Source organism: Ovis aries, chromosome 10 (assembly GCF_016772045.2).
Source record: "Ovis aries strain OAR_USU_Benz2616 breed Rambouillet chromosome 10, ARS-UI_Ramb_v3.0, whole genome shotgun sequence".
In the NCBI taxonomy this organism is placed as follows: Eukaryota; Metazoa; Chordata; class Mammalia; order Artiodactyla; family Bovidae; genus Ovis; species Ovis aries.
This window is the reverse complement of record NC_056063.1, coordinates 71,997,817-72,020,916: the sequence shown is the minus strand read 5'-3', so window position 1 is coordinate 72,020,916 and position 23,100 is coordinate 71,997,817. Positions and strand designations below refer to the sequence as shown.

At 41.4% G+C, this 23,100-nt stretch overlaps 1 protein-coding gene across 6 annotated transcripts in view; it reads left to right on the top strand.

Moving 5' to 3' along the window:
* Window positions 1-12,007, top strand: part of LOC101109890 (ATP-binding cassette sub-family C member 4-like) — a 247,820-nt gene extending 235,813 nt beyond the window's left edge. For all 6 annotated transcript variants that reach the window (XM_060394638.1, XM_060394640.1, XM_060394639.1 and 3 more), the window contains 2 exons: window positions 3,429-3,563; window positions 11,542-12,007. In XM_060394638.1, coding sequence (XP_060250621.1) covers window positions 3,429-3,563 — 135 coding nt within the window. In that variant the 3' untranslated portion in view covers window positions 11,542-12,007. The remainder of the gene's footprint in view (window positions 1-3,428; window positions 3,564-11,541) is intronic.
* Window positions 12,008-23,100: the final 11,093 nt, after the last annotated feature.

Sequence of the window (23,100 nt, the reverse complement as noted above, 5' to 3'; positions counted from 1 at the left end):
CAGGCTGTCAGCACTGAGGCAGTGCCTGTAGCCTCACTCCCTGAGCTGGACGTGCACAGGAGTGAGCTCTGGGGAGGCAGATGATGGGAGTAGGGCATCCCCAACCAAAGGGATGCTCTAGGCTCCAAACAGTGCATCTGGTTTCCTGGACTAGACATCACAGTAGGAAGTGGGCTCTACATGCAGACTTTCATGAGGAATAGGGTTACATTCAAGATTGCCCAACACTGACTCTTAATTTCTAGAAATGCTTTGTGTCAGGCATCCTTAGTCGTTCATTTTGTGTTCTTGATGGTAATCGGAAAAGTAACCTTTTATTGCTAGATTTTACCTGTCTCTTTGTTCTTACCTCTCAACATTGCATTTTGGAGATTATCCCCTAAAGCACCATTCTTCCATTATAAATAAATGATGCTGACCTATTTTAAGCCCTTTGTCAGGCTTTAGACATAGCAGCAGAAAGATGGCTTGATCTCCAGCTCAGTTAAGGGTCTGTTCAATTAAATTCCTTGCTCCTAAATGTACCCTGAAGACTTATTTTTGGTTTTTGGTATTATAGCATTAATGGCATTAAAGGTAGCAGATTCTTTTTATTATCTAATTCTTAGAAATACTGTCAGCTTGGAATGTGTGCTTGGTTAGGGAAACTGAGGAAGGACAGAATTTGGACATGTCACCTGGTCTCTAGTCTTTCCCATTCTATTGTTTTCCTCTCTTTCTTGGCATTGATCACTGAGGAAGGCTTTCTTATCTCTCCTTGCTTTTCTTTGGGACTCTGTGACTCATGACTGAGTGACCGAACTGAGCTGAACTGTCACCTGGTCAGTCCTAAAGAGTTATCACTCAGCACCTGATATGCAGATGTGAACATCTGTTTCCTCTGAACAAAGCAGCTTTGTTGCTATTATCAAAATATGTTCATTTGCTTAATGCTTTACTTACCGATTTGTTGTTTAGTCTCTCAGTCCTGTCCACCTCTTTGTGACCCCATGGACTGTAGCACACCAGGCTTCCATGTCCTTCACTATCTTCTAGAACTTGCTCAAACTCACGTCCACTGAGTCAGTGATGCCATCCAACCAGCTCATCCTCTGTTGTCCCTTCTCCTCCTGCTTTCAATCTTTCCCAGAATCAGGGTCTTTTCTAGTGAGTCAGCTCTTCACATCAGGTGGCCAATGTATTGGACTTCAGCTTCAGCATCAGTCTGTTCAATGACTATTCAAGGTTGATTTCCTTTAGGATTGACTTGTTTGGTTTTCTTTGCAGTCCAGGAACTCTCAAGAGGCTTCTCCAGCACCACAGTTCAAAAGTATCAATTCTTCAGTGCTCAGCCTTCTTCATGGTCCAACTCTCACATCTATACATGACTTCTGGAAAAATCATAGCTTTGACTAGACGGACCTTTGTCAGCAAAGCAATGTCTCTGCTTTTTAATACACTATCTAGGTTTGTCATAGCTTTTCTTCCAAAGAGCAAGTGTCTTTTACTTACCAATATCTCCTGGTAAATTTCTATAATCTCAAATTTTTCTCTCTTGATCAATGTCTATGAACAAATCTTTAAAGAACTTTTATGAAGCAATGTCCAGCCAGTCCCTCCCCAACTTTCTAGTTTTGTCCCACTCTGCTCTCCCTCCTTCCTTTACAGCCAAAATCACACTGATGGTCTTTCAGTTCTGCAAATTCAGTATTCACTGTCTTACAGTGTGCCCTCTCTAGATTTTGGATTAGTCTAAGGTGCCTGTGATGGCAATGGTGAGACGGTGGGACTTGGGGTAGATAAGGAAGTGAAGCCAAATGGACTGCATGATGGATTGAACATGGAATCTGAGGGCAGAGAAAGAAGTTGATGTTGGTTTCTGGGTGCAGAGACTGAGCATCTGGGTGAGGAGGGAAGACAGAGGGAGAAGGGAGATGCTAGGGTTCTCTTTGGAGCCTGTCACCTTTGTGATGGATGACCTTGTTTCTAGGAAAGGATCTTACCCTTCACTGTGGAGCTTCCCTTCTCACTCCTGTGTTGGGAGACCTTCAGGGTAGGGCTCCCTGGTTGCGCTCATCAGTGATGTCACAGGCAGATCCAACCAGGAGATGTAAACTCGGCTACTTGTTTATATATTGTTCTGAACTGGTTGTGGTTGCTGACTCCTCTGGTAGGAATGACAGGATTAGACCTCAGGGGACCTCTGCATTCCTCAGTTAGAGTTGGGGATTGTCCTCTGTGCTCCATTCACCCCAAGTATAAAGCTTGTATATTTTTCTAGAGCTTCTGATTACCAGTTGGCTTTCAATTCAGCAAAAACAACACCAGGAATGTTCTTTCTCAAAACTTTAATTTTTGAGGCAATTTTATTTTTATTGCTTGCTTTAGAAATATAGACATACCTTGTTTTATTGTGTTTCCCAGATACTGTTTTATTTTCACAAATTGAGAGTTTGTCAAAAACCTACATTAAGCACGTCTATGGGTGCCGTTTTTTCCAACAGCATTTACTCATTTTGTGTCTCTGTGTCACCTTTTGGTAATTCTCACAATATATCATACATTTTCACTATCATGGAAGTTGCTCTGGTGATCTGTAACATCAATGATCTTTGATATTACTACTATGACTTACTGAAGTCTCTTATGATAAGATTTTTTAGCAATACTTTATATATATACATACATATATATATATATACATACATTGTTTTTCTCATTGTTTTTCATTATTGTGCAATAATGCTATTGCACACATGCTTGGGTACAGTATAATGTAAACATAGCTTCTATGCGCCCTGGGAAACCAGAAAATTCATGTGACTCACTTTACTGTGATGTTCATTATATTCTGGTATTCCCAGATGAGCTATCCCACAATAGCTCTGAGGGATGACTGTACCTGTTTCCTTTCTGGAAGGCAAGTGATTGTCTGTTCTGAAAGCTTTAAGGATATACAGACAGGTCAATCTACTACAAAGTCTAATGTTCCAGAGGGCAGGTGGCCAGCCTGGAGGAGCGGCTGAGGAAGTGACAGATGTTTGATTTTCTTGAATCAAGACATTTCCCAATGCTGTGTATCTTATAAATAGCCCTCAAAGCTCAGAGTCTGAGAGCTCAAAGCACTAACTAATGATAACAACCCCAAAGGCCCTGAGCAGAATATAAAATGCTACAGACTGTTCAGTTCCAGTAATCATAGTCATGATTAAAACTTTCATTTTCTGAAAATGAAAGAACTTTCGTTTTCTTCCTTTGCTATAACCATACAATGATGAAAGGCTGGGCTGGGCCTTTGTCTCCCAGTGAAACAGGGGAATCGAACCATGTAAATACCACCAGTCCTACTGCCCAAATTCTCCCTGTCCTGCCCCTTTTTGAAGTATTGTCTGAATTATGTGTTACTGGGAGACATTTTGTGCTAATGGGTTCCTTTCTGCTGTTAACAGGTTTTGGATTCAGGGAAACGGAAAGAACATAATCAGCCAAATAATTTGCTGCAAGATAGAAACAGCCAATTTTACAAGATGGTGCAAGAACTGGGCAAGGAAGAGGCTGCTGTCCTTGCTAAAAGGGCAAAATAGGTGAGGCTATTGCGGGAAGCTGTAATTAAAATTCACCTCCAGGATTCACTCTTCACAGGATCTCCACCAAGGGTCTGGGAACAAGCACTCTGTGTTCTTTTCAGTAGAAGCCTCCATAGAGGAAGCGTCATGACTGGGTCTTTAACAACACAGGGCAGGTGGAAGGCAGGTCTGCTGAGAATCTGCAGCGGTGCTCGGGGTGGGGTCAGGATGTGTGAACCCTTTTGTGTGCGTGCACCGGTGCCTGAGACAGAGATTTTGGACTTGACTTCCCACATGTTTGGACTCTGGGTTCAGATTCTCATGGAACATAGAATATTTTCATTTTGCAGACCCTTTACATTCATTCTGATTGGTGCTCATTACATTTGTGATACAAGTTGCATCAAATAATATCCAGGAAATTTGAGAGTTTAAGGGGGGAAAAAAAAAACCAACTTGGAATATTTCGATTCTCGGAAGATCTTCCAGAGAAAGGTGTAGGTCTCTTCTGTTTCCTAACCTGTAAAGAAAACTCTTACCTGAAATTATCACTTTCTCCCTAATTCTTTGTTGTTTAGAATTAGGTCCATTTGCCACCTCCCTCCCAGACCCCTCCCCCACCCCCAGCTTCCTCTACCTTCTAGACAATGAAATTGTCATCAGTACAAATCAAGAACTCACAATAGCTTCACACTGTAGTCTGAATGGTGCCTGAAGGTTTACACAGCACTTTCACAGAGATGAGATGTCTGAGACACTAAGCACTGTGTGTGGTGTGAGGAAGGGGCTCAGTGAGTAACATTCAGGTCACGTGGTATCTTCCTAACAGAGGTGTAGTGGTAGCCAAGGTCTGGTTTAAGAGGCTTAGCCATTATCATGCCATCTGTAAGTCTTTCTGGAACCAGATGGGAGTAGGATTGGGGTTGATAGGAAGATAGAGGGAGGGAAGGAAGGTCTGGTGTTCTTACCCCTTAACATGTGTGGCTCAGGGTGGGATGTGGCTTCCCCATTGAAAATTTATCTCTGTATGTTAAATTATGGATGTATTTTCCATTCTTCATACTTTTCTGCCTTTCCCAGATTTTCACTTGTAAATAGAATAAGATTATTTGTGTTGTATTTAAAATGTCTTAACGTAAACATGTCCCAGTATCTAAAGTACTTGTATATGAAAGATTTATATAAAATGTAGCCTTAGTTCATCACTGTCTCTTCTCAGTCCTCTCTAGAAATGAGGAAATGCGGAGCAGAACCTTCTGCTGCTCATCAGGTAGGAGAATTCCTGGGTCCCAGAGCTGGCTGAAGAGTTGACAGAGCTAGAGTTCATGCTTAGGCTTACGGACAAGGAAGTCTCTGTTCTGAACTTTTCATGAGTACTCACATTGTGTGCAAATGTTGAGAAGCTGAACAAGGAACTCTGTATTTTTTTATGCCTGAAATTCACAGAGTGTCTCCCAGTCAGACCATCCCTCCTGATACCTCGAGAGCCAGGAATCTCCCAAACCCTTTTGCTCTTTTGACCTTAGGCATTTCACATCAAAAAGAGGTGTTCCCACCTGTATGTCAAAGTCTTCATTTTAAAACTATATTATCATGACATTGAGTAATCAGAAAAGGAACACAGAATTTTAGATTGGTCCAGATAATAAGATAATAGGATTCAAGCCTCTCTTTGTACAGGTGAGGAAACTAAGGTACTTTAGAAGGAAGGTGGTCCTATGTATATAACTGGTGTTAAGCTAGTTTGCAGCAGACACAGAATGAGAAATTTGGTCTTTTAGTAAATATTTTAAATCAAGTGTAACATATACTGAAGCAGACATAGGTCATAGAATTAGAAATCTTGTGATTCCAGGTCTAGTAACCCTGCACATACTCTAACAATATTAACGGTAGGTTACATTTGTGTAGTTCTTTATAATTTATTTTATACAGTTCTCACGTGTATGATTTCATGTAATCTCATGAAGGTCCATTTTTATCCCATGTCATGGATGAGGAGAGTGGTTATAGGGCTCACCCAAGGTCACAGGGCTGGTCCAGGAAGCACAGAGTAGGCATTGCTGGGGAGGCTGGGTGCTGTCCTAGGTACTGTGTTCTGTGTTGAGCCTGAGAACACTGCTCTTGTCACGTGGTAGCTAAGGTAGGGCCAGTCACCAAAGTTCACAGGGTGACAGAACCTCACTCTTGGATTTCAGTCCTACCACTGGCTCAGGTCACCTGTACAGAAAGAAATATTTTTCTTAATTCTCATCCCATCTTGACATTATTTCTGCATATTCTGCATCCTCTTAGGAGGATAAACTGTCAGATTATCAGCTTTTTGAATGTGCAAGCATCAGGTATCAATGTATTTTTCAGAGATATAACACCAGGAGGATTAGCCTAAGTCACAAGGTTTTCACTCTAATGGAACAAAATTTATTCATCTGAAAAGAAAACCCAACAACTGGGAGAAATGCTTCCACATCACATTTTCTTGAACTCCTAGCTCAGGTGAGCAGATCACTGTCTGATTGACCCTTTATGGATGATCCATGAAATAGTAGAGCAATACCACTTAGATACATAAAGCTAAATGGGGCTGTAGTTTGCTAGGGCTGCCATACAAAGACCAAAGAATAGGTGACTTAAAAAGCACAAACTTATATCCTCACAGCCCTGGAGGTTGGAAGTCTGAGGTCAAGGTGTCAGCAGGGTTGGTTTCCTCTGAGGTCTCTCTCCTTGTCTTGTAGACTCCATTTTCCCTCTGTGTCTCACATGCTCTTCCCTCTGTGTGAGCCTGTGTCCTGGTCTCTTCATATGAGAACTCCAGTCTGTTAGATTAGGACACACCTGTATGATTTCATTTTAACTTTCTTGCCTCTTTAAAGACACTGTCTCCAAATACAGTCACATTCTATGGTACTGGAGGGTTTAGGACTTCAACATGTAAAATTGGAGGAAGGAAGGCCAGGGTCTCCAAATTGAGGGAGTAGGCTGCAAGTGCCAGACATTTTTATCTCTCTCTTAAGCTGCAGGAGGAAACAAACTACTAGTGATATACTTTTCCCCTTCTCTATACAAATTCATATCCACTGAAAAAGAAATGCAAAAAGGCAAAATGATTGTCTAAGGAGGCCTTACAAATACCTGAGAAAAGAAGAGAAGCTAAAGGCAAAGGAGAAAAGGAAAGATGTATCCATTTGAATGCAGAGATCCAAAGAACAGCAAGAAGAGCTAAGAAGCCTTCCTCAGTGATCAATGCAAAGAAATAGAGGAAAGCAGTAGAGTGGGAAAGAATAGAGATCTCTTCAAGAAAATTAGAGCTATCAAGGGAACATTTCATGCAAAGATGGGTACAATAAAGGACAGAAATGGTATGGACCTAAGAGAAGCAGAAGATATTAAGAAGAGGTGGCAAGAATACACAGAAGAACTATACAAAAAGATCTTCATGATCCAGATAATCACGACGGTATGATCACTAACCTAGAGCCAGGCATTCTGAAATGCGAAGTCGAGTGGGCCTTAGGAGGCATCACTACAAAAAAAGCTAGTGGAGGTGGTGGAATTCCAGTTGAGCTATTTGAAATCCTAAAAGATGATGCTGTGAAAGTGCTGCACTCAATATGCCAGCAAATTTGGAAAACTCAACAGTGGCCACAGGACAGGAAAAGTCAGTTTTCATTTCAATCCCAGAGAAAGGCAATTGCAAAGAATGCTCAAACTACCACATAATAGCACCCATCTCACACGCTAGCAAAGTAATGCTTAAAATTCTCCAAGCCAGGTTTCAACAGTACGTGAACTGTGAACTTCCAAATGTTCAAACTACATTTACAGAAGGCAGAGGAACCAGAGATCAAATTGCCAACATCTGCTGGATCATCTAAAAAGTGAGAGAGTTCCAGAAAAACATCAATTTCTGCTGTATTGACTATGCCAAAACCTTTGACTCTGTGGATCACAACAAACTGTGGTAAATTCTTCAAGTGATGGGAATGCCAGAGCACCTTACCTGCCTCCTGAGAAATCTGTATATAGGTCAGAAAACAACAGTTAAAACTTAACATGGAACAACAGACTGGCTTCAAATCTGGAAAGGAGTACATCAAGGCTGTATATTTTCACCCTGCTTATTCAACTTACATGCAGAGTACATCATGAGAAATGTTGGGCTGGATGAAGCACAACCTGGATTCAAGATTGCTGGGAGAAATTTCAATAACCTCAGATATGCAGATGATACTACCCTTATGGCAGAAAACAAAGAACTAAAGAGCTTCTTGATGAAAGTGAAACAAGAGTGAAAAAGTTGGCTTAAAACTCAACACTCAGAAAACGAAGATCATGGCATCTGGTCCCATCACCTCATGGCAAATAAATGGGGGAAACAATGGAAACCATGGCAGACTTTATTTTCTTGGGCTCCAAAATCACTGCAGATGGTGACTGCAACCATGAAATTGAAAGATGCTTGCTCCTTTGAAGAAAAATTATGACCAACATAGACAGCATGTTAAAAAGCAGAGACATTACTTTGTCAACAAAGATCCGTCTAGTCAAGGCTATGGTTTTTCCCATAGTCATGTATGGATATGAGAGTTGGACTGTAAAGAAAGCTGAGCACTGAAGAATTGATGCTTTTGAACTGTGGTGTTGGAGAAGACTCTTGAGAGTCCCTTGGACAGCAAGGAGATCCAACCAGTCCATTCTAAAGGAAATCAGTCCTGAATATTCATTGGAAGGACTGACGTTGAAGCTGAAACTCCAATACTTTGGCCACCTGATGCAAAGAACTGACTCATCTGAAAAGGCCCTGGTGCTGGGAATGATTGAAGATGGGAGGAGAAGGGGATGACAGAGGATGAGATGGTTGGATGGCATCACCAACTCAATGGACATGAGTTTGTGTAAGCTCTGGGAGTTGGTGACAGGGAAGCCTGGTGTACTGCAGTCCGTGGTGTCGCAAAGAGTATGAAGGACTGAGGGACTGAACTTAACTGATGCAAATTTGAAAAGAGTTTTCTTTTAAAATTCTGTTTACCATGAAGATACCTGGTTCCATCTGAACTTAACTTTTCTCAAACTTTGAGCTAATCAATGCATTTTTCTTATTGAAATCTTTGTCTTAAGCTATGTTAATGAACTATGTATTTACTCTAGACTCTGTCTTCAAGTCAGTTCTCCCTAAGATTCAGAACAGACTTGACAATGAGTATGTTTTATTCATGCAAATGTTCTCTTAAGCTAAGTCAGTGAGACTATATTTGCTTGGAAACCTGAGTTTCCTCAAGATTTATGTCAATCATTTTAGGTCCAGGGACAGTTCACCTTGTGCCAATGTTATCTTAAAATGCATGTTGTGTGAGGGGCCTGATACCAGTCTCTGAGTTTTGAGACATTTCCTTTCTCTAATTAGCAGACTGCTAGTAGCTATATGGATCTTCCCCGTAGCTCAGACGGTAAAGAATCTGCCTGCAATGAAGGAGACCTGGGTTAGATCCCTGGGTCGGAAAGATCCTCTGGAGAAGGGAATGACCATCCACTCCAGTATTCTTGCCTGGAGAATCCCATGGACAGAGGAACCTGGTGGGCCACAGTCCATGTGGTCTCAAAGAGTCGGACACAACTGAGCAACTAACACTGCTACAACTAGTAGCTATATAACATCTGCCTAAAGACTAGCAGGGGGACTCTTTCTGTCTCCTTCTGATGTCTGTGTCAGAAGCTTTCTTTATCTCTTTTATACTTTAATAAAACTTTATTACACAAAAGCTCTGAGTGATCAAGCCTCATCACTGGCCCCAAATTGAATTCTGTGGAGGCCAAGAATCATGGCATCTTTCATTGTTCAGCAACAGCCTTTCAGAGGGGACACAGTTCAGCTCCAGGAATAAATGCCTGCCATCCATTCTGTTCTGTGATTAAGCAGACCTGGTTGAGGTTTTTTGAAGTTTCTTTGTTCACAGGGTGTAACAGAGGTGTCATTTTGTCTATTCGTGAAATCACCTAATACAGCCCAGCAGTTATGAAGTTCTCATATCCTAGCTCTAGGAGCCTGGTCCAGTTGGATAGATGGAGGAGGCACTTATCATCCATGTGGCCTTGTGTCCCCCAGGGCCTCTGAGACTCTGTTCCTCACCTGTGTGTAAAGCAGGATGACAGCCCTGCTGTCTTCTTCACACTTATCACAGGGATCAAATGAAAGAGCAGATGCTTAAGTGCTTTGAGAATATAGAGAGTTTTACAGTATAAAAGTGGGATCATTTTGTAAAAGGCTGTGGATAGAAACCTTGCCTCCCAATAATAAAACAAATATACCCATAGTTCTTCTAGGTCACTTTTGAGACTCTAAATCAGGGGCCCCCAACTGATGAATATCCTTTGCAGTATTCAGTTCAGGTATTTCAGACCATGAAGCAAAGTCCTTTTCAGTTAAAAGTTGCTAAAAATAATATTGTCTTTATAAAAAATTGTATGGAGAAGAGTTGTAGAGAAAGGAACCAGATGATTTTGGAAAGAATGTTAAGCAGTAGAAAATGAATTTTCTTTTGTTCCTTTAACTCTTTTTAGTTTCACCAAAAGGGTACATACATATATAATCACAAAATATATCTAGCTTAAGAAAATGGCGGAGGGTGATGATATGCAACCCCCCCCCCACTCCCACCAAAGGCTTTATTCTTAAATGCTTCCATTACAATGGAAATAGTCTCAGATTTCAGCCATTGGGCCCAAGCATTCTTGGAGGGTTTATTTTTCTCCTTAAGTGACATTTAAATATATAGCATTTTGTATGCGGAGCTGTTTTGGGGGTAGCAGGATATGTTAGCAACAAGAGAGTAAGAAAGTGCACTTACTGAGAAGGTAGGTGTCCTAGTGCTTTTCTGTTTTGTGTGTGAAGTTCATTCTCTCTCATGATAACTCTGTTTACAGCACCCGCAAATGCACTTGCGGTCAGGTTCTATAAAAGAGATCTGTAATTATGTGTCTAAGCAACCCAGTTTGTGACATGAGTTAGCCTCTGATAGACTATAAATTTTCTGTTTTAAAGACTCAAAGGAAACTTTTCACATTCTTCTTTGAGGAAAAAGAGTTACACTTGAAGTTGTTTTTTGCCCAAGCATGTTCAGAGATAAGGCTTCACAAGCCCTGACATTATTTTATTTTGTTATGTGCATCTGTAAGAAACTGAGGTATAATACAGCTACTAAAAACTGATGATTGTGGAACTTGAAAGCACTTCCTTTCTTCTGTGCTCTGATTATACACTGAAAAAATACTGATATACCTGATATACTGAAAAATACTGATATAGCTGTATCTCTTCCAGTTTGGCTAGAATTTGGTAGAATTCAAGAGCTCAAACATCTGGCAGAGATCTGTCCTGTTATTGGGTATCATCTTACATTTTAGAGAAGTCTCTTGGTTAAGTGATTGTTAAAGCATTTGATTTTCTTTTCATTCTTGGGACCCACTATCCACAGATCACATTTCTATAGGACCTATAACTGCTTTGCCACACAAATTAAACACCAGGATATTTCATACATATGCCAGTGTTTCAGTGCTTGCCAATCAGAGTTTATAACATATAAAGGTAATAACCTGATATTAACATCCAAATCTGTTGTGCTCCTTTTACGTGTGAAAATGACAAACCCTGTTCCAATGCTAGTTTTCCTATCTTCTTTGTTACCTGTTTTTAATTTATTTCAGGGAATAAAATGATTTTGTGTATCAATTTACTGTAGTGATAAAGCATATCTGTGAATCAGAATGATCAGATATCTAGGAGATCTACAGGTTATTTGGCATTACATCCAACCCCACTGGGGGTTTTAATGGGGCTACTTCCTCCATAGAATAAATACAGCCCTGGTTTTCTAAAACTATGTCTCCAATAGTAATATGATTGCCTCACATGAAGAAGGAAACCTAGAAATGTGTTGCCTTAGGAGGAGGACTTTAAAACTCTTAAACATGTTGTTTATGTCTTTTTCTCCCTCAGGTATACTTCAAAAGGAGACAGCCAGATGTTACCCACAGTGACCTTGTTGTTATGAATGTTTCCAGTGGACAGCCCTCAGCTTTCACAATTTTTGCGTCGACACTGTGATTCTACCATGAGTTCATGTCTATTCCAAAGGCTTTTTTCCAATAGGTTTTGCACTGCATAAACTATATTCTACTTTTTTTTATACCAGTAACAAATATTTACACATTACAAAATGTGAGTTCTCCAATCTCAATGATTTCAAGCTTTTGAAAAAGGATTTATTATGTTTATTTAAATGTTATATTACTTGCTTTCTTATCCAAATCAGAGGTTCAGGCCACCAACAATTGTGTCTTGAGAGACTCCAGAGCCAAACTCATCTTCTAAGATTTGAGACAAAGTTGTCACAGATGTATTTTTACTGTCCCCAGAATTACCTATTACTTTCCAATTATATCAGAGATTCTGTTTACTTGAAGACTGTGTGAAGTTACTGTTTTGTGTCCACTTCCTTTAACATGACTAGGATCCATTTTTCCACCAAAACACCTCTGGTTGAAATACTATAGAGAAAACTGATAGGAAAAACATATAATATACTATAGTTTAAGTAACCAAAAAAAGAAAAAAAGGATATAAATACAGAAGGACAATATGTTCTGAAAGAAAAGGAAGAGAAATTGTGCTTTCTCAAAATAGGACCCCTTCTAGGGGGTTTGCTAATGAAGGACAGATGTGTGCTAGACTGTCTTCTAGAGAGAGGATTATTATTATTTTTTTTTACATTACAAATTGTGGTAAAGTATATGTAACATAAAATTTACCGTATAACCATTTCTAGTCACACAATCCAGTGGCATTAATTACATTCACAGTGTTGTGCAGCCGCACTCTCTGGGGAACTTTTGGTAATTATATGCTTCCTCTTCAGTGTGTTATTTCTGCAGAGTCATTTTGATAAGTTTCATTTTTCTAGAAGGAATCTGTTTCCTGTGAGTTTTGAGCTTGATTGGCATAAATTTATTCACAATATCTTATGTGTTTAATATCTGCAGCATCTCTAACCATGTTCTTTTGGCTTTTTAATTTTCTTTTAGTCTTCTTTTTTATGAATAATCTTGCATAACTTTTTCCTGTTTTCAAAGAGTCACCTTTATGCTTGAATGATGCTCTCTTTTTCCCTTAGTTCATCATATGATTCTTTCCTTCAACTTTTCCTTAACTTTGAGGTTTTTCCTCTAAATTCTTAAATTGAAAAGAGATTATCAATGTCCTAATTTTTCTAATATAAATACATAAAGCTGAATTTTTCCCCTAAGATCCACTTGAGCTGCAACCTGCAAGTTTTGGTACTCACCACCATCAATAGCCATAGTATTATGTATTTTCTAATTCCTAATCTAATTCATTAATATATCTTTTACCCATGAGTTATTCATAAGTATAATGTTCTCTAAATTTCAAATGCTAATGGACTTTTGAAAATTAGATTCAGCCATGTGGAACTGCTAACATTCAGTTTTTTTATAAGCTATAAAGTGGCAGGTTCATATGGTTCAACATAGTTTTCTTTTGTTTTTAATATATAACTTAATTTCATTTGATCAGACAACATTAGATTGTAAAGTTTAAACCAAAGGTAACCACATTCACACTAAAGGTTCTTGTTTCTACCGTTTTGTATTTTATTGGAAGGGTTTTAAAATGTTATAAGTACATGTGTAACCAGTAATTTTCAGTAATAATCCTCCCCAAATACTGGAATGTTTTCTGATACGTGTTGCAGGCTGGCTCTCTGGGATGCAGACTCAGATGGAGTTTAGTGCTTGGATGTGTATCGGGGTTGCCCCAGGGATCCACACTGTGGAATCAGGAGGGAAGAAACAGGGTAAGGCAGCGGGAAGGATCAAGCTGGATCACCGGCCAGACGACCTGAGCTGACTCCATGGGAGTCTGGAGTGACGATGGCCTTTCAGGGTTGTCCTGACACATCCAATGACCAGGCCTGTATACCTCCACCTGGATGGGTCATTGCACGCAGGCTGCCCCCAGAGGGGCTGGTGGTTTAAGGTTGCCCACTGGCAGCACTTACAGCTGCTGGACAATGAGTCCTTGATGGGAGGTCAGGACAGCACGTCTCCATGTCCCTGCTTGGCAGGTATCACAGCTCCAGAGGTAGGTGATGAGGGTGTACTCTGGGGGAAACTCTTGATGACTGATGTTTAAGTCAAAATGATGACTCAGTGATTCACCTGAATACCCCTCTGGTCTAAAAAATAGAGGAGAAGGTCCATGGAGGGGAGATATCATCATTGTCCAGGGTCAGCCCAGTTGTCGCCTCTTCTAGGAAGTCACGTTAAGATCAGTCATCATCCTAGGTAACTCGGATTTGTGTGTTACCTTGAGCACCTCTCATGTTAAACTGAATCATACTTGGTTAGTGTCCTGTTCTCACCATCTTTATTTTTAAACAAGGGGGCTGTTCTTTCTGTTGTGCGTGTAGCCTGCCCTGACTGTGAGTGTTAACACGTGGTCTCTTTTCTCACTAAACTAAGTGAGAAAAAGACTTGAAACTGCACCGTATTCACTGTTTGATTATGGCTTCCAGCAGAGGGTCTGTGCACAGAGGGTACTCAGTAAATGTTTGTTGAATGAATAAATGATGACTGAGAGCAAGCCTTCCTTCTCGATGTTATAATTTTGAGATTTTAAAAGGTAGCCTGGGATAACAGAAAGCCCTGGTTTTGGAGTCAGTCACACTGATCTGTCGGTTCTTTCTCTACTACTCACTAGCAGTGTGGGTGTAGGCAAGCAGTAATCACCCAAGGTGCCAGGACATTAGAATGGCACCATCCTTTACAAAATAGGCTCTGGACACTTATAGTCATGTAGTCTTAGTTACATGCTCGGGTAAGCATCTCAACCTCTGAATCTCAGCTTCTTTGTCTGAAAAATGAATATAGTTTCTGCTCTTGAACCATTGCTTTGGTTGGGATGATGGATGAACTAAGAGCATCCAAAGACACAGGGTGGAATCACTGACCTTGGAGATTCTTATCACCAGGAGAGGAGAACAGGATGGGTGTGGATGGAGGAGGTTTGTAGGCTGTAGAAGGTGTGCTTGAGGAGGCCCTCATCTGATGGCCTAAACCAGACTGTTCTTCCTCCACGTGTAGTTAAAATGACACAAGCACACGGGGAAAAACACAAGCTCTGGAGTCGGGACAAATACTGGCTCCTCTGGAGACTGGCTGGCTTTGGATTCAAGTTCTGCTAGCTGGTAAGTGTGGGCTCTTAGGGTTGGGAAGCCCACTGTGGTTCAGTGGCTTTGAAAGTTGAGGTGGATATAGTATGATTCACAGAGGGCTACTGCAAAGATTAACGATGAGAATGATACTGCCAGTGTGGTCTGTGCACTAGTGTCAGTCCCTGACCTGTTTGTAACCCAGTTAGAAGTAAGTACAGGAAATTCAAGAAAGCTAGAAATGCACAACCCTCTGTATTGCTGTGACATCCACCCTCAGGATGGGTGGGATCATGAACACCCCGGGGACCAGTGTGAGGGTTGCACTATGGGGGAGAAGGGCACGTGTCTGGGCTGCACACTAGGCATGCACAATGGATCATTGATTAGGTAGCAATGGGCTGAAAATATAAAATTAGATAAAACTGATATTTAATCCCAGACAGGTAAGAAACAATGCTGGATATGTTCAATGCTCTTGAACAATGCTGTATATGTGATAAGCTGTCAATCAGTACTATCCTCTCTAGCATGATCCTCTTTATTAATTGTTACCATCATATTTAACTTAAAATTAGAGCACACAGGCTTCCAAAAGGCCCTACTATACATTATCAATATTCTCATTTCAGTTCAGTCACTCAGTCGTGTCCAATTCTTTCCGACCCCATGATCTGAAGCACGCCAAGCCTCCCAGTACATCACCAACTCCTGGAGTTTAACTCAAACCCATGTCCATTGAGTCGGTGATGCCATCCAACCATCTCATCCTCTGTCGTCTCCTTCTCCTCCTGCCCTCAATCTTTCCCAGATGACTCTTTTCAAATGAGTCATCTCTTTGCATCCAGTGGCCAAAGTATTGGAGTTTCAGTTTCAACATCAGTCTTTCCAATGAACACCCAGGACTGATCTCCTTTATTTTATTTTTTTATTTTTATTTTTTGATGTACCATTGGATGTGACTTTATTTTTTCAAGTAAGTTTCGAATGGATTGGTTGGATCTCCTCACAGTCCAAGGGACTCTCAAGAGTCTTCTCCAACACCACAGTTCAAAGGCATCAATTCTTCAGTGCTCAGCTTTCTTTATAGTCCAACTCTCACATCCATACATGACCACTGGAAAAACCATAGCCTTGACTAGACAGACCTTTGTTGACAAAGTAATGCCTCTGCTTTTTAATATGCTGTCTAGGTTGGTCATAACTTTCCTTCCAAGGAGTAAGTGTCTTTTAATTTCATGGCTGCAATCACCATCTACAGTGATTTTGAAGCCCCCAAAAATAAAGTCTGACACTGTTTCCACTGTTTCCCCATCTATTTCCCATGAAGTGATGGGACCAGATGCCATGATCATAGTTTTCTGAATGTTGAGGTTTAAGCCAACTTTTTCACTCTCCTCTTTCACTTTCATCAAGAGGCTCTTTTGTTCTTTACTTTCTGTCACAAGGGTGGTGTCATCTGCATATCTGAGGTTATTGATATTTCTCCCAGAAATCTTGATTCCAGCTTGTGCTTCCTCCAGCCCAGCATTTCTCATGATGTACTCTGCATAAAAGTTAAATAAGCAAGGTGACAATATACAGCTTTAATGTACTCCTTTTCCTATTTGGAACCAGTCTGTTGTTCCATGTCCAATTCTAACTGTTGCCTCCTGACCTGCATACAGGTTTTTCAAGAAGCATGTCAGGTGGTCTGGTATTCCCATCTCTCTCAGAATTTTCCGCAGTTTATGGTGATCCACACAGTCAAAGGCTTTGGCAGTCAATAAAGCAGAAATAGATGTTTTTTTCTGGAACTGTCTTACTTTTTTGATGATCTAGCGAATGTTGGCAATTTGATCTCTGGTTCCTCTGACTTTTCTAAAACCAGCTTGAACATCTGGAAGTTCATGGTTCATGTATTGCTGAAGCCTGACTTAGAGAATTTTGAGCATTACTTTACTAGCATGTGAGATGAGTGCAATTGTGCAGTAGTTAGAGCATTCTTTGGTAATGCCTTTCTTTGGGAATGGAATGAACACTGACCTTTTCCAGTCCTGTGGCCACTGCTGAGTTTTCCAAATTTGCTGACATGTTGAATGCAGCACTTATAGCCTCTTCTTTAGGATTTGAACTAGCTCAGCTGGAATTCCATAACCTCCACTAGCTTTGTTCGTAGTGATGCTTCCTAAGGCCCACTTGACTTCACATTCCAGGATGTCTAGCTCTAGGTGAGTGTGAGTGATCACACCATTGTGATTATCTGGGTCGTGAAGATCGTTTTTGTACAGTTCTTCTGTGTATTCTTGCCACCTCTTTTTAATATCTTCTGTTTCTGTTAGGTCCATACCATTTCTGTCCTTTATTGAATCCATCTTTGCATGAAATATTCCCTTGGTGTCTCTGATTTTCTTGAAGAGATCTCTAGTCTTTCCCATTCTATTGTTTTCCTCTATTTCTTTGCATTGATCACTGAGGAAGGCTTTCTTATCTCTCCTTGCTTTTCTTTGGAATTCTGTATTCAAATGGGTATATCTTTCCTTTTCTCCTCTGCTTTTCACTTCACTTCTTTTCACAGCTATTTGTAAGGCCTCCTCAGACAGCCATTTTGATTTTTTGCCTTTCTTTTTCTTGGGGGTGGTCTTGATTCCTGTCTCTGTACAATGTCATGAACTTCCGTCCATAGTTCATCAGGCACTCTGTCTATCAGATCTAGTCCCTTAAATCTATTTCTCACTTCTACTCTATAGTCATAAGGGATTTGATTTAGATCATACCTGAATGATCTAGTGGTTTTCACCACTTTATTCAATTTAAGTCTGAATTTGGCAATAAAGAGTTCATGATCTAAGCCACAGTCAACTCCCAGTCTTGATTTTGCTGACTGTATAGAGCTTCTCCATCTTTGGCTGCAAAGAATATAGTCAATCTGATTTCTATGTTAACCATCTGGTGATGTCAATTTGTAGAGTTTTCTCTTGTGTTGTTGGAAGAGGGTGTGTGCTATGACCAGTGCATTCTCTTGGCAAAATTCTATTAGCCTTTGTCCTTCTCCGTTCTGTACTCCAAGGCCAAATCTGCCTGGTACTCCAGGTGTTTCTTGACTTCCTACTTTTGCATTCCAGTCCTCTGTAATGAAGAGGACATCTTTTTTGGATGTTAGTTCTAAAAGGTCTTGTAGGTCTTCATAAAACCATTCAACTTCAGAGCTTGTTCAATGTTACTGATTGGGGCATAGACTTGGATTATGATGATATTGAATGGTTTGCCTTGGAAATGAAGAGAGATCATTCTGTTGTTTTTGAGATTACATCCAAGTACTGCATTTCGGACTCTTTTGTTGACTATGAGGGCTACTCCATTACTTCTAAGGGATTCCTGCCCACAGTAGTAGATATAATGGTCATCTGAGTTAAATCCACCCATTGCAGACCATCTTAGTTTGCTGATTCCTAGAACGTCAATGTTCACTCTTGCCATCTCCTGTTTGACCACTTCCAATGTGCCTTTATTCATGGACCTAACATTCCAGGTTCCTATGCAATGTTGCTCTTTACAGCATCAGTCCTTGCTTCTATCACCAATCCCATCCACAACTGGCTGTTTTTTGTTGTTGTTGTTTTGTTTTGTTTTTTTTTTTGTTTGTTTTCTTTTTGCTTTAACCCCATCCCTTCATTCTTTCTGGAGTTATTTCTCCACTGATCTCCAGTAGCATATTGGGCACCTACTGACCTGAGGAGTTCCTCTTTCAGTATACTATCATTTTGCCTTTTCATACTGTTTTGAAGTTCTCAAGGCAAGATACTGAAGTGGTTTGCCATTCCCTTTTCCAGTGGACCACATTCTGTCAGACCTCTCCACCATGACCCATCCATTGGGAAGCCCCACAAGGCATGGCTTCATTTCACTGAGTTAGACAAGACTGTGGTCCACGTGATCAGATTTTTAATAGCATTAAAAAGTGAGAAATAAGTAAACTTCTATTTAAGTGTAAAGGGTTTGTTTCAAGTCTAAAAACTGTGCATGTATTTTTACCGATTCTATTCTTGAATCAACAGCATGGTCCTAAGGTTGAAGAAGGTCCCTGGAAGCAGAACAGACCACTTTTAAACCTTCAGAGATTTTTAAAATACAAGGTTTTAAGTGTAAGCTATTAATTTTCCTTTAAAAGCAGAAAGACTATGAATTAACTGAGTTTTTGTTTTTAAACCTAACGTTCTAACGAAAGTGTTTTTTTTTTTTTCAAAAACTAAAACAGCAATGTGTGTTGAAAACAGGGAGAAATATATATTTATTTGAATTCAGACCTAAAAAATAACACTACTAGTAGGAATCACATGCCCCAGCCCTGAGACCTCCATCTGCACTCCAGGTCGATCTGACTTGCCTTAGGAGTCAAACTGGGATTGTGTCATTTATTTATTTATTTTTTTAAGAAGAACCAAGGTTAAGATTTAGACACACTGGGAATGTTCTACAAGAAGTTCACATTGGATGGTTCTGACTAAATTCACTCTTTTACTCAGCAACCATGCTCACAAGTGTCCATCCCAATAGGTGGAAGCCTTGGGTATTCCAAAACACTGATCCAAAAGCTTATCATATTTCATTCTGGAGGATATTACATGAAAAACATTTTTAAAATTAAATTTTACAGACTACCCAGACAAAAAATGAGTCTCTGAGATGGAGTTTATCTCACATTAGAAATGTCATAATTAAATAATGATAAACAGAGGACTGATGGCTTTTAAACCCTACACTTTACAACACTAAAAATTTAAAAAATCCATGTTTATACTGATTTCTATAAGACGTAGATAGTAGGAAGGGAAAGCCCTTTTTTTGTAGTAGAAGGTCAATTAACAAATGTAGACAGATTGACAGAAAAGTAGCAACCATCTTTGTCATAAATAATTCAGACAAAATTCATCATTGTCTGAATGTACAGTGAGATTTTGGGGGTTGGAGGAGACAGCATTTTCATGGACTCTAAGTATCTTCTCAAATTAATTCTTTAGGAAAGAATTATATTTTCAAAGTAGAAATATCTGGCAAATACATGGCTAAGCAAGTAACCATAGTAAATATTATTAATAGTGAACCTACTGACACCCTTAACTTTTTTTCTTGTTGCTTTAAAAATTTAAGTATCATTAAATTTACAATGCTGTTGTTAATTTCTGCTCAACAGCAGTGATTCAGTTATACATATACATACTTTTTTTCATATAAGTTAAATAAGTAGGGTGACAATATGCAGGTCATACTCCATTCCCAATTTTGACCCAGGCGGTTGTTCCATGTACAGTTCTAACTGTTGCTTCTCCACTCACGTACAGGTTTCTCAGGAGACAGGAAAGGTGGTCTGGGATTCCTGTCTCTTTAAGTTTTCCAATTTGTTGTGATCTGTGGAGTCAAAGGCTTTAACGTAATCAATGAAGCAGAAGTAGATGTTTTTCTGAGCAGAAACCATAAGGCCCTCAATGCCTGGGAATGTACTTCCTAGTCCTTTACAGGAAAACTCTGCCCACCCTGCCCCAGAGCCCTGCTGTTCTAAGTGTGGCCTGTGGACCAGCAGCATCGGCTGGCCTGGGGGGCCTTTAGAACACGGAATCTTGTTTCTACCCCAGACCCACTGACTCAGAATCTCCAGATCTCAGGTGAGTCCTGCCCACAGTACAGTTAGAGAAACACTGGTGTAGAGGCCCTACTCTGGTCATCCCATGGTTGCACGCCCCAATCGCCCCCCCCCCCCCACCGACTCCCCCTCCCGCCTGCCCAGGTGCAGGCAGCCAGAGAGGACAAGGGGGTGTGGCCACCTGGAGCCCCTCCCCTCCAGGCCGTGCTCTGAGCACCTGGACCCTAGCATCCATGCTCCCAGCGCCACTGCAGGCCTCCTTCTCGGTGCCCATGTCCCAGCCCAACAGGTGGTCAAGATACAGCTGTTTATGGGTGGGAAGAGAGTGGCCTAAGCTTGGTCTTGAAGGCTGGGGGCGCTCTTGCTTGGGCAGCAGATTCCTCAGGGCACAGAGAGAGTCAGAGCCTGAGGTGGGAAGAGCAGGGGGAGGGCTGGGGGCTGTGGTCTGCTCCTTCCTCTGCTGTCCTGCCTTCTGGCTTAGAGCTCAGTGTCCAAAATCCTAGTCTGCCAGGTTTTAATAGTTATGTAGGTGTACTTGACAGTTTTGTTTAATTGATTTATAGCTTTTAAATATTTGCATTCTTGACCCAGGGCTCACAGATGTGAGTGGCAGGTCTGTTAAATGTTTCTCAGCATGTGTTCAGAGGACGCCCAGCATCAAAACCGACTGGGTTGTTGGTTAAAAATTCAAATCTCCTGGCCCCACTTGTGTAACCCACTGGATTACATCCTTGGGGCTGGAGCCCAGTAACCTGCATTCTGATCCCTCCCCTGGTGACTGATCCACAGCAGAGCTGTAGGAACACTTGTAATGGGGGAGGGGGATGTAGAGGGGAGCTGCCACAAGTGATGGAGGTCCCAGGTCAGAGGAAGGTGCTGACCACCAGCTCACACCTTCCTGCTTCTCTCATGATTTTCCTCACAACCTGGCCTGACTCCACCCCCAGGAGTTGGCTGTAGGGAGAAGCTGCTAGAACAGGGCAAGGGTGTCTTCGTTCCAACTGTGCGGCTCTGGTTGGGTGGGTGGGTGGGGTTGCCCTGCAGAAGGAGGGATCCAAATCAGGGGCAATAGGAGCAAAGGGGCTGTGGGAGCCTGGAGGGACCACCCGGACGCACCCAGGGAGTTGGGCTGAAGGGCTGGGAAGATCGTTGGACGGGAGAGAACTCTGGGTCCTGCCAGGACATGGAAGGAGCGGGGACAGACTGTGAGGTCCCACATGCCTGGGCTCAGAGGCCGCATCTGTCAGTTACGAGTTGTATGACCTTGAGCAATTTCCTTAAGCTCTGTAGGCTTGTTTCCTTGTCTGTGAGATGGGGATCCTAACATCCTCTTGGCTTGTGTTACAGGTCAACATGGTCATTAAGTAAAAACAAACTTTGCTATACAGGAGGGCAGAATATACAGCAGGGTGGTTGCTGTTTACTGTGAAGCTTGTCACCTTACACCTCTGCACTTCCTGATGCTTGATATCATAGGCACTTGTCTCTGGCTGAGAAGACCAATTTCCTCAGACCACAGGCACAGGAAGGCTCCAGTCACAGGCATGTGCCAGACCCGTGCTTGGCCAGTGACCTAGAGCTCCCTGAGCTTCCCTGTGCAAGAGCGACTCCTGAAGTTACTGCCAAGCTGCTCCTTGTGTATGGTTCCCAGGATTTCCCTCCTGGCAAACCACATCTTGGGAATCCTGCTCATAGATTTGTGATGAACCAAGGCTGGGCTTGTATGAAACCTCCAGGGGCAACGGTACCATACTGAAAATCACCACCAGGGGGCAGCAGAATCCACGAGTCCAGGTGAGGAGAGTGGAAAGGCCAGGGAATGAGTGAAGGGCCAGGAAGGCCTCACAGCAGGCAAGAGGGGTGGGGCCTCTAGCATTGCCTCACCCTCATTCACGCCACCTTCCACACACAGAAACGCACACTCCTGCTCCTGCAGAATCACCTGATCCCTGTATATTCAGTTATCTCCTCCAGGTACAGTCCTTTATATCCTCATTATGGCAAAGGCTGGTGGTTTGTAAACTTAGCTGCAAATTCGAATCACCAGAACTGTATAAAACCCTCATCTCAGCTAAATCAGAATCTTGGGGAGGGGAGGCAGGAGTCAACACTTTTTATTAACAAAACCCCACAGGTGATTCCACCCTGCAGCTAACTGAGAACCACTGTTGGAGGCAAAAGATCTCATGTTTTCCCAAATGGCAAACACTTTCATTCACATTTCTGAAAAAACGTTGTCCATTGGAGAAGGGAATGGTAAACCACTTCAGTATTCTTGCCTTGAGAACCCCATGAACAGTATGAAAAGGCAAAAAGATAGGACACTGAAAGATGAATAGGTGCCCAATATGCTACTGGAGAAGAGTTGAGAAATAACTCCAGAAAGAATGAAGAACCAAAGAGAAAACAATGCCCAGCTGTGGATGTGACTGGTGATGGAAGTAAACTCTGATGTTGTAAAGAACAATATTGCATAGAAGCCTGGAATGTTAGGTCCATGAATCAAAGTTACTGGGAAGTAATCAAACAGGAGATGGCAAGAGTGAACATCGACACTTTGGGATATCAGTGAACTAAAATAGACCGGAATGGGTGAATTTAATTCAGATGACCATTACTTCTACTATGTGGGCAAGAATCCCTTAGAAGAAATGTAGTAGCCCTCATAGTCAACAAAAGAGCCTGAAATGCAGGTACTTAGGCACAG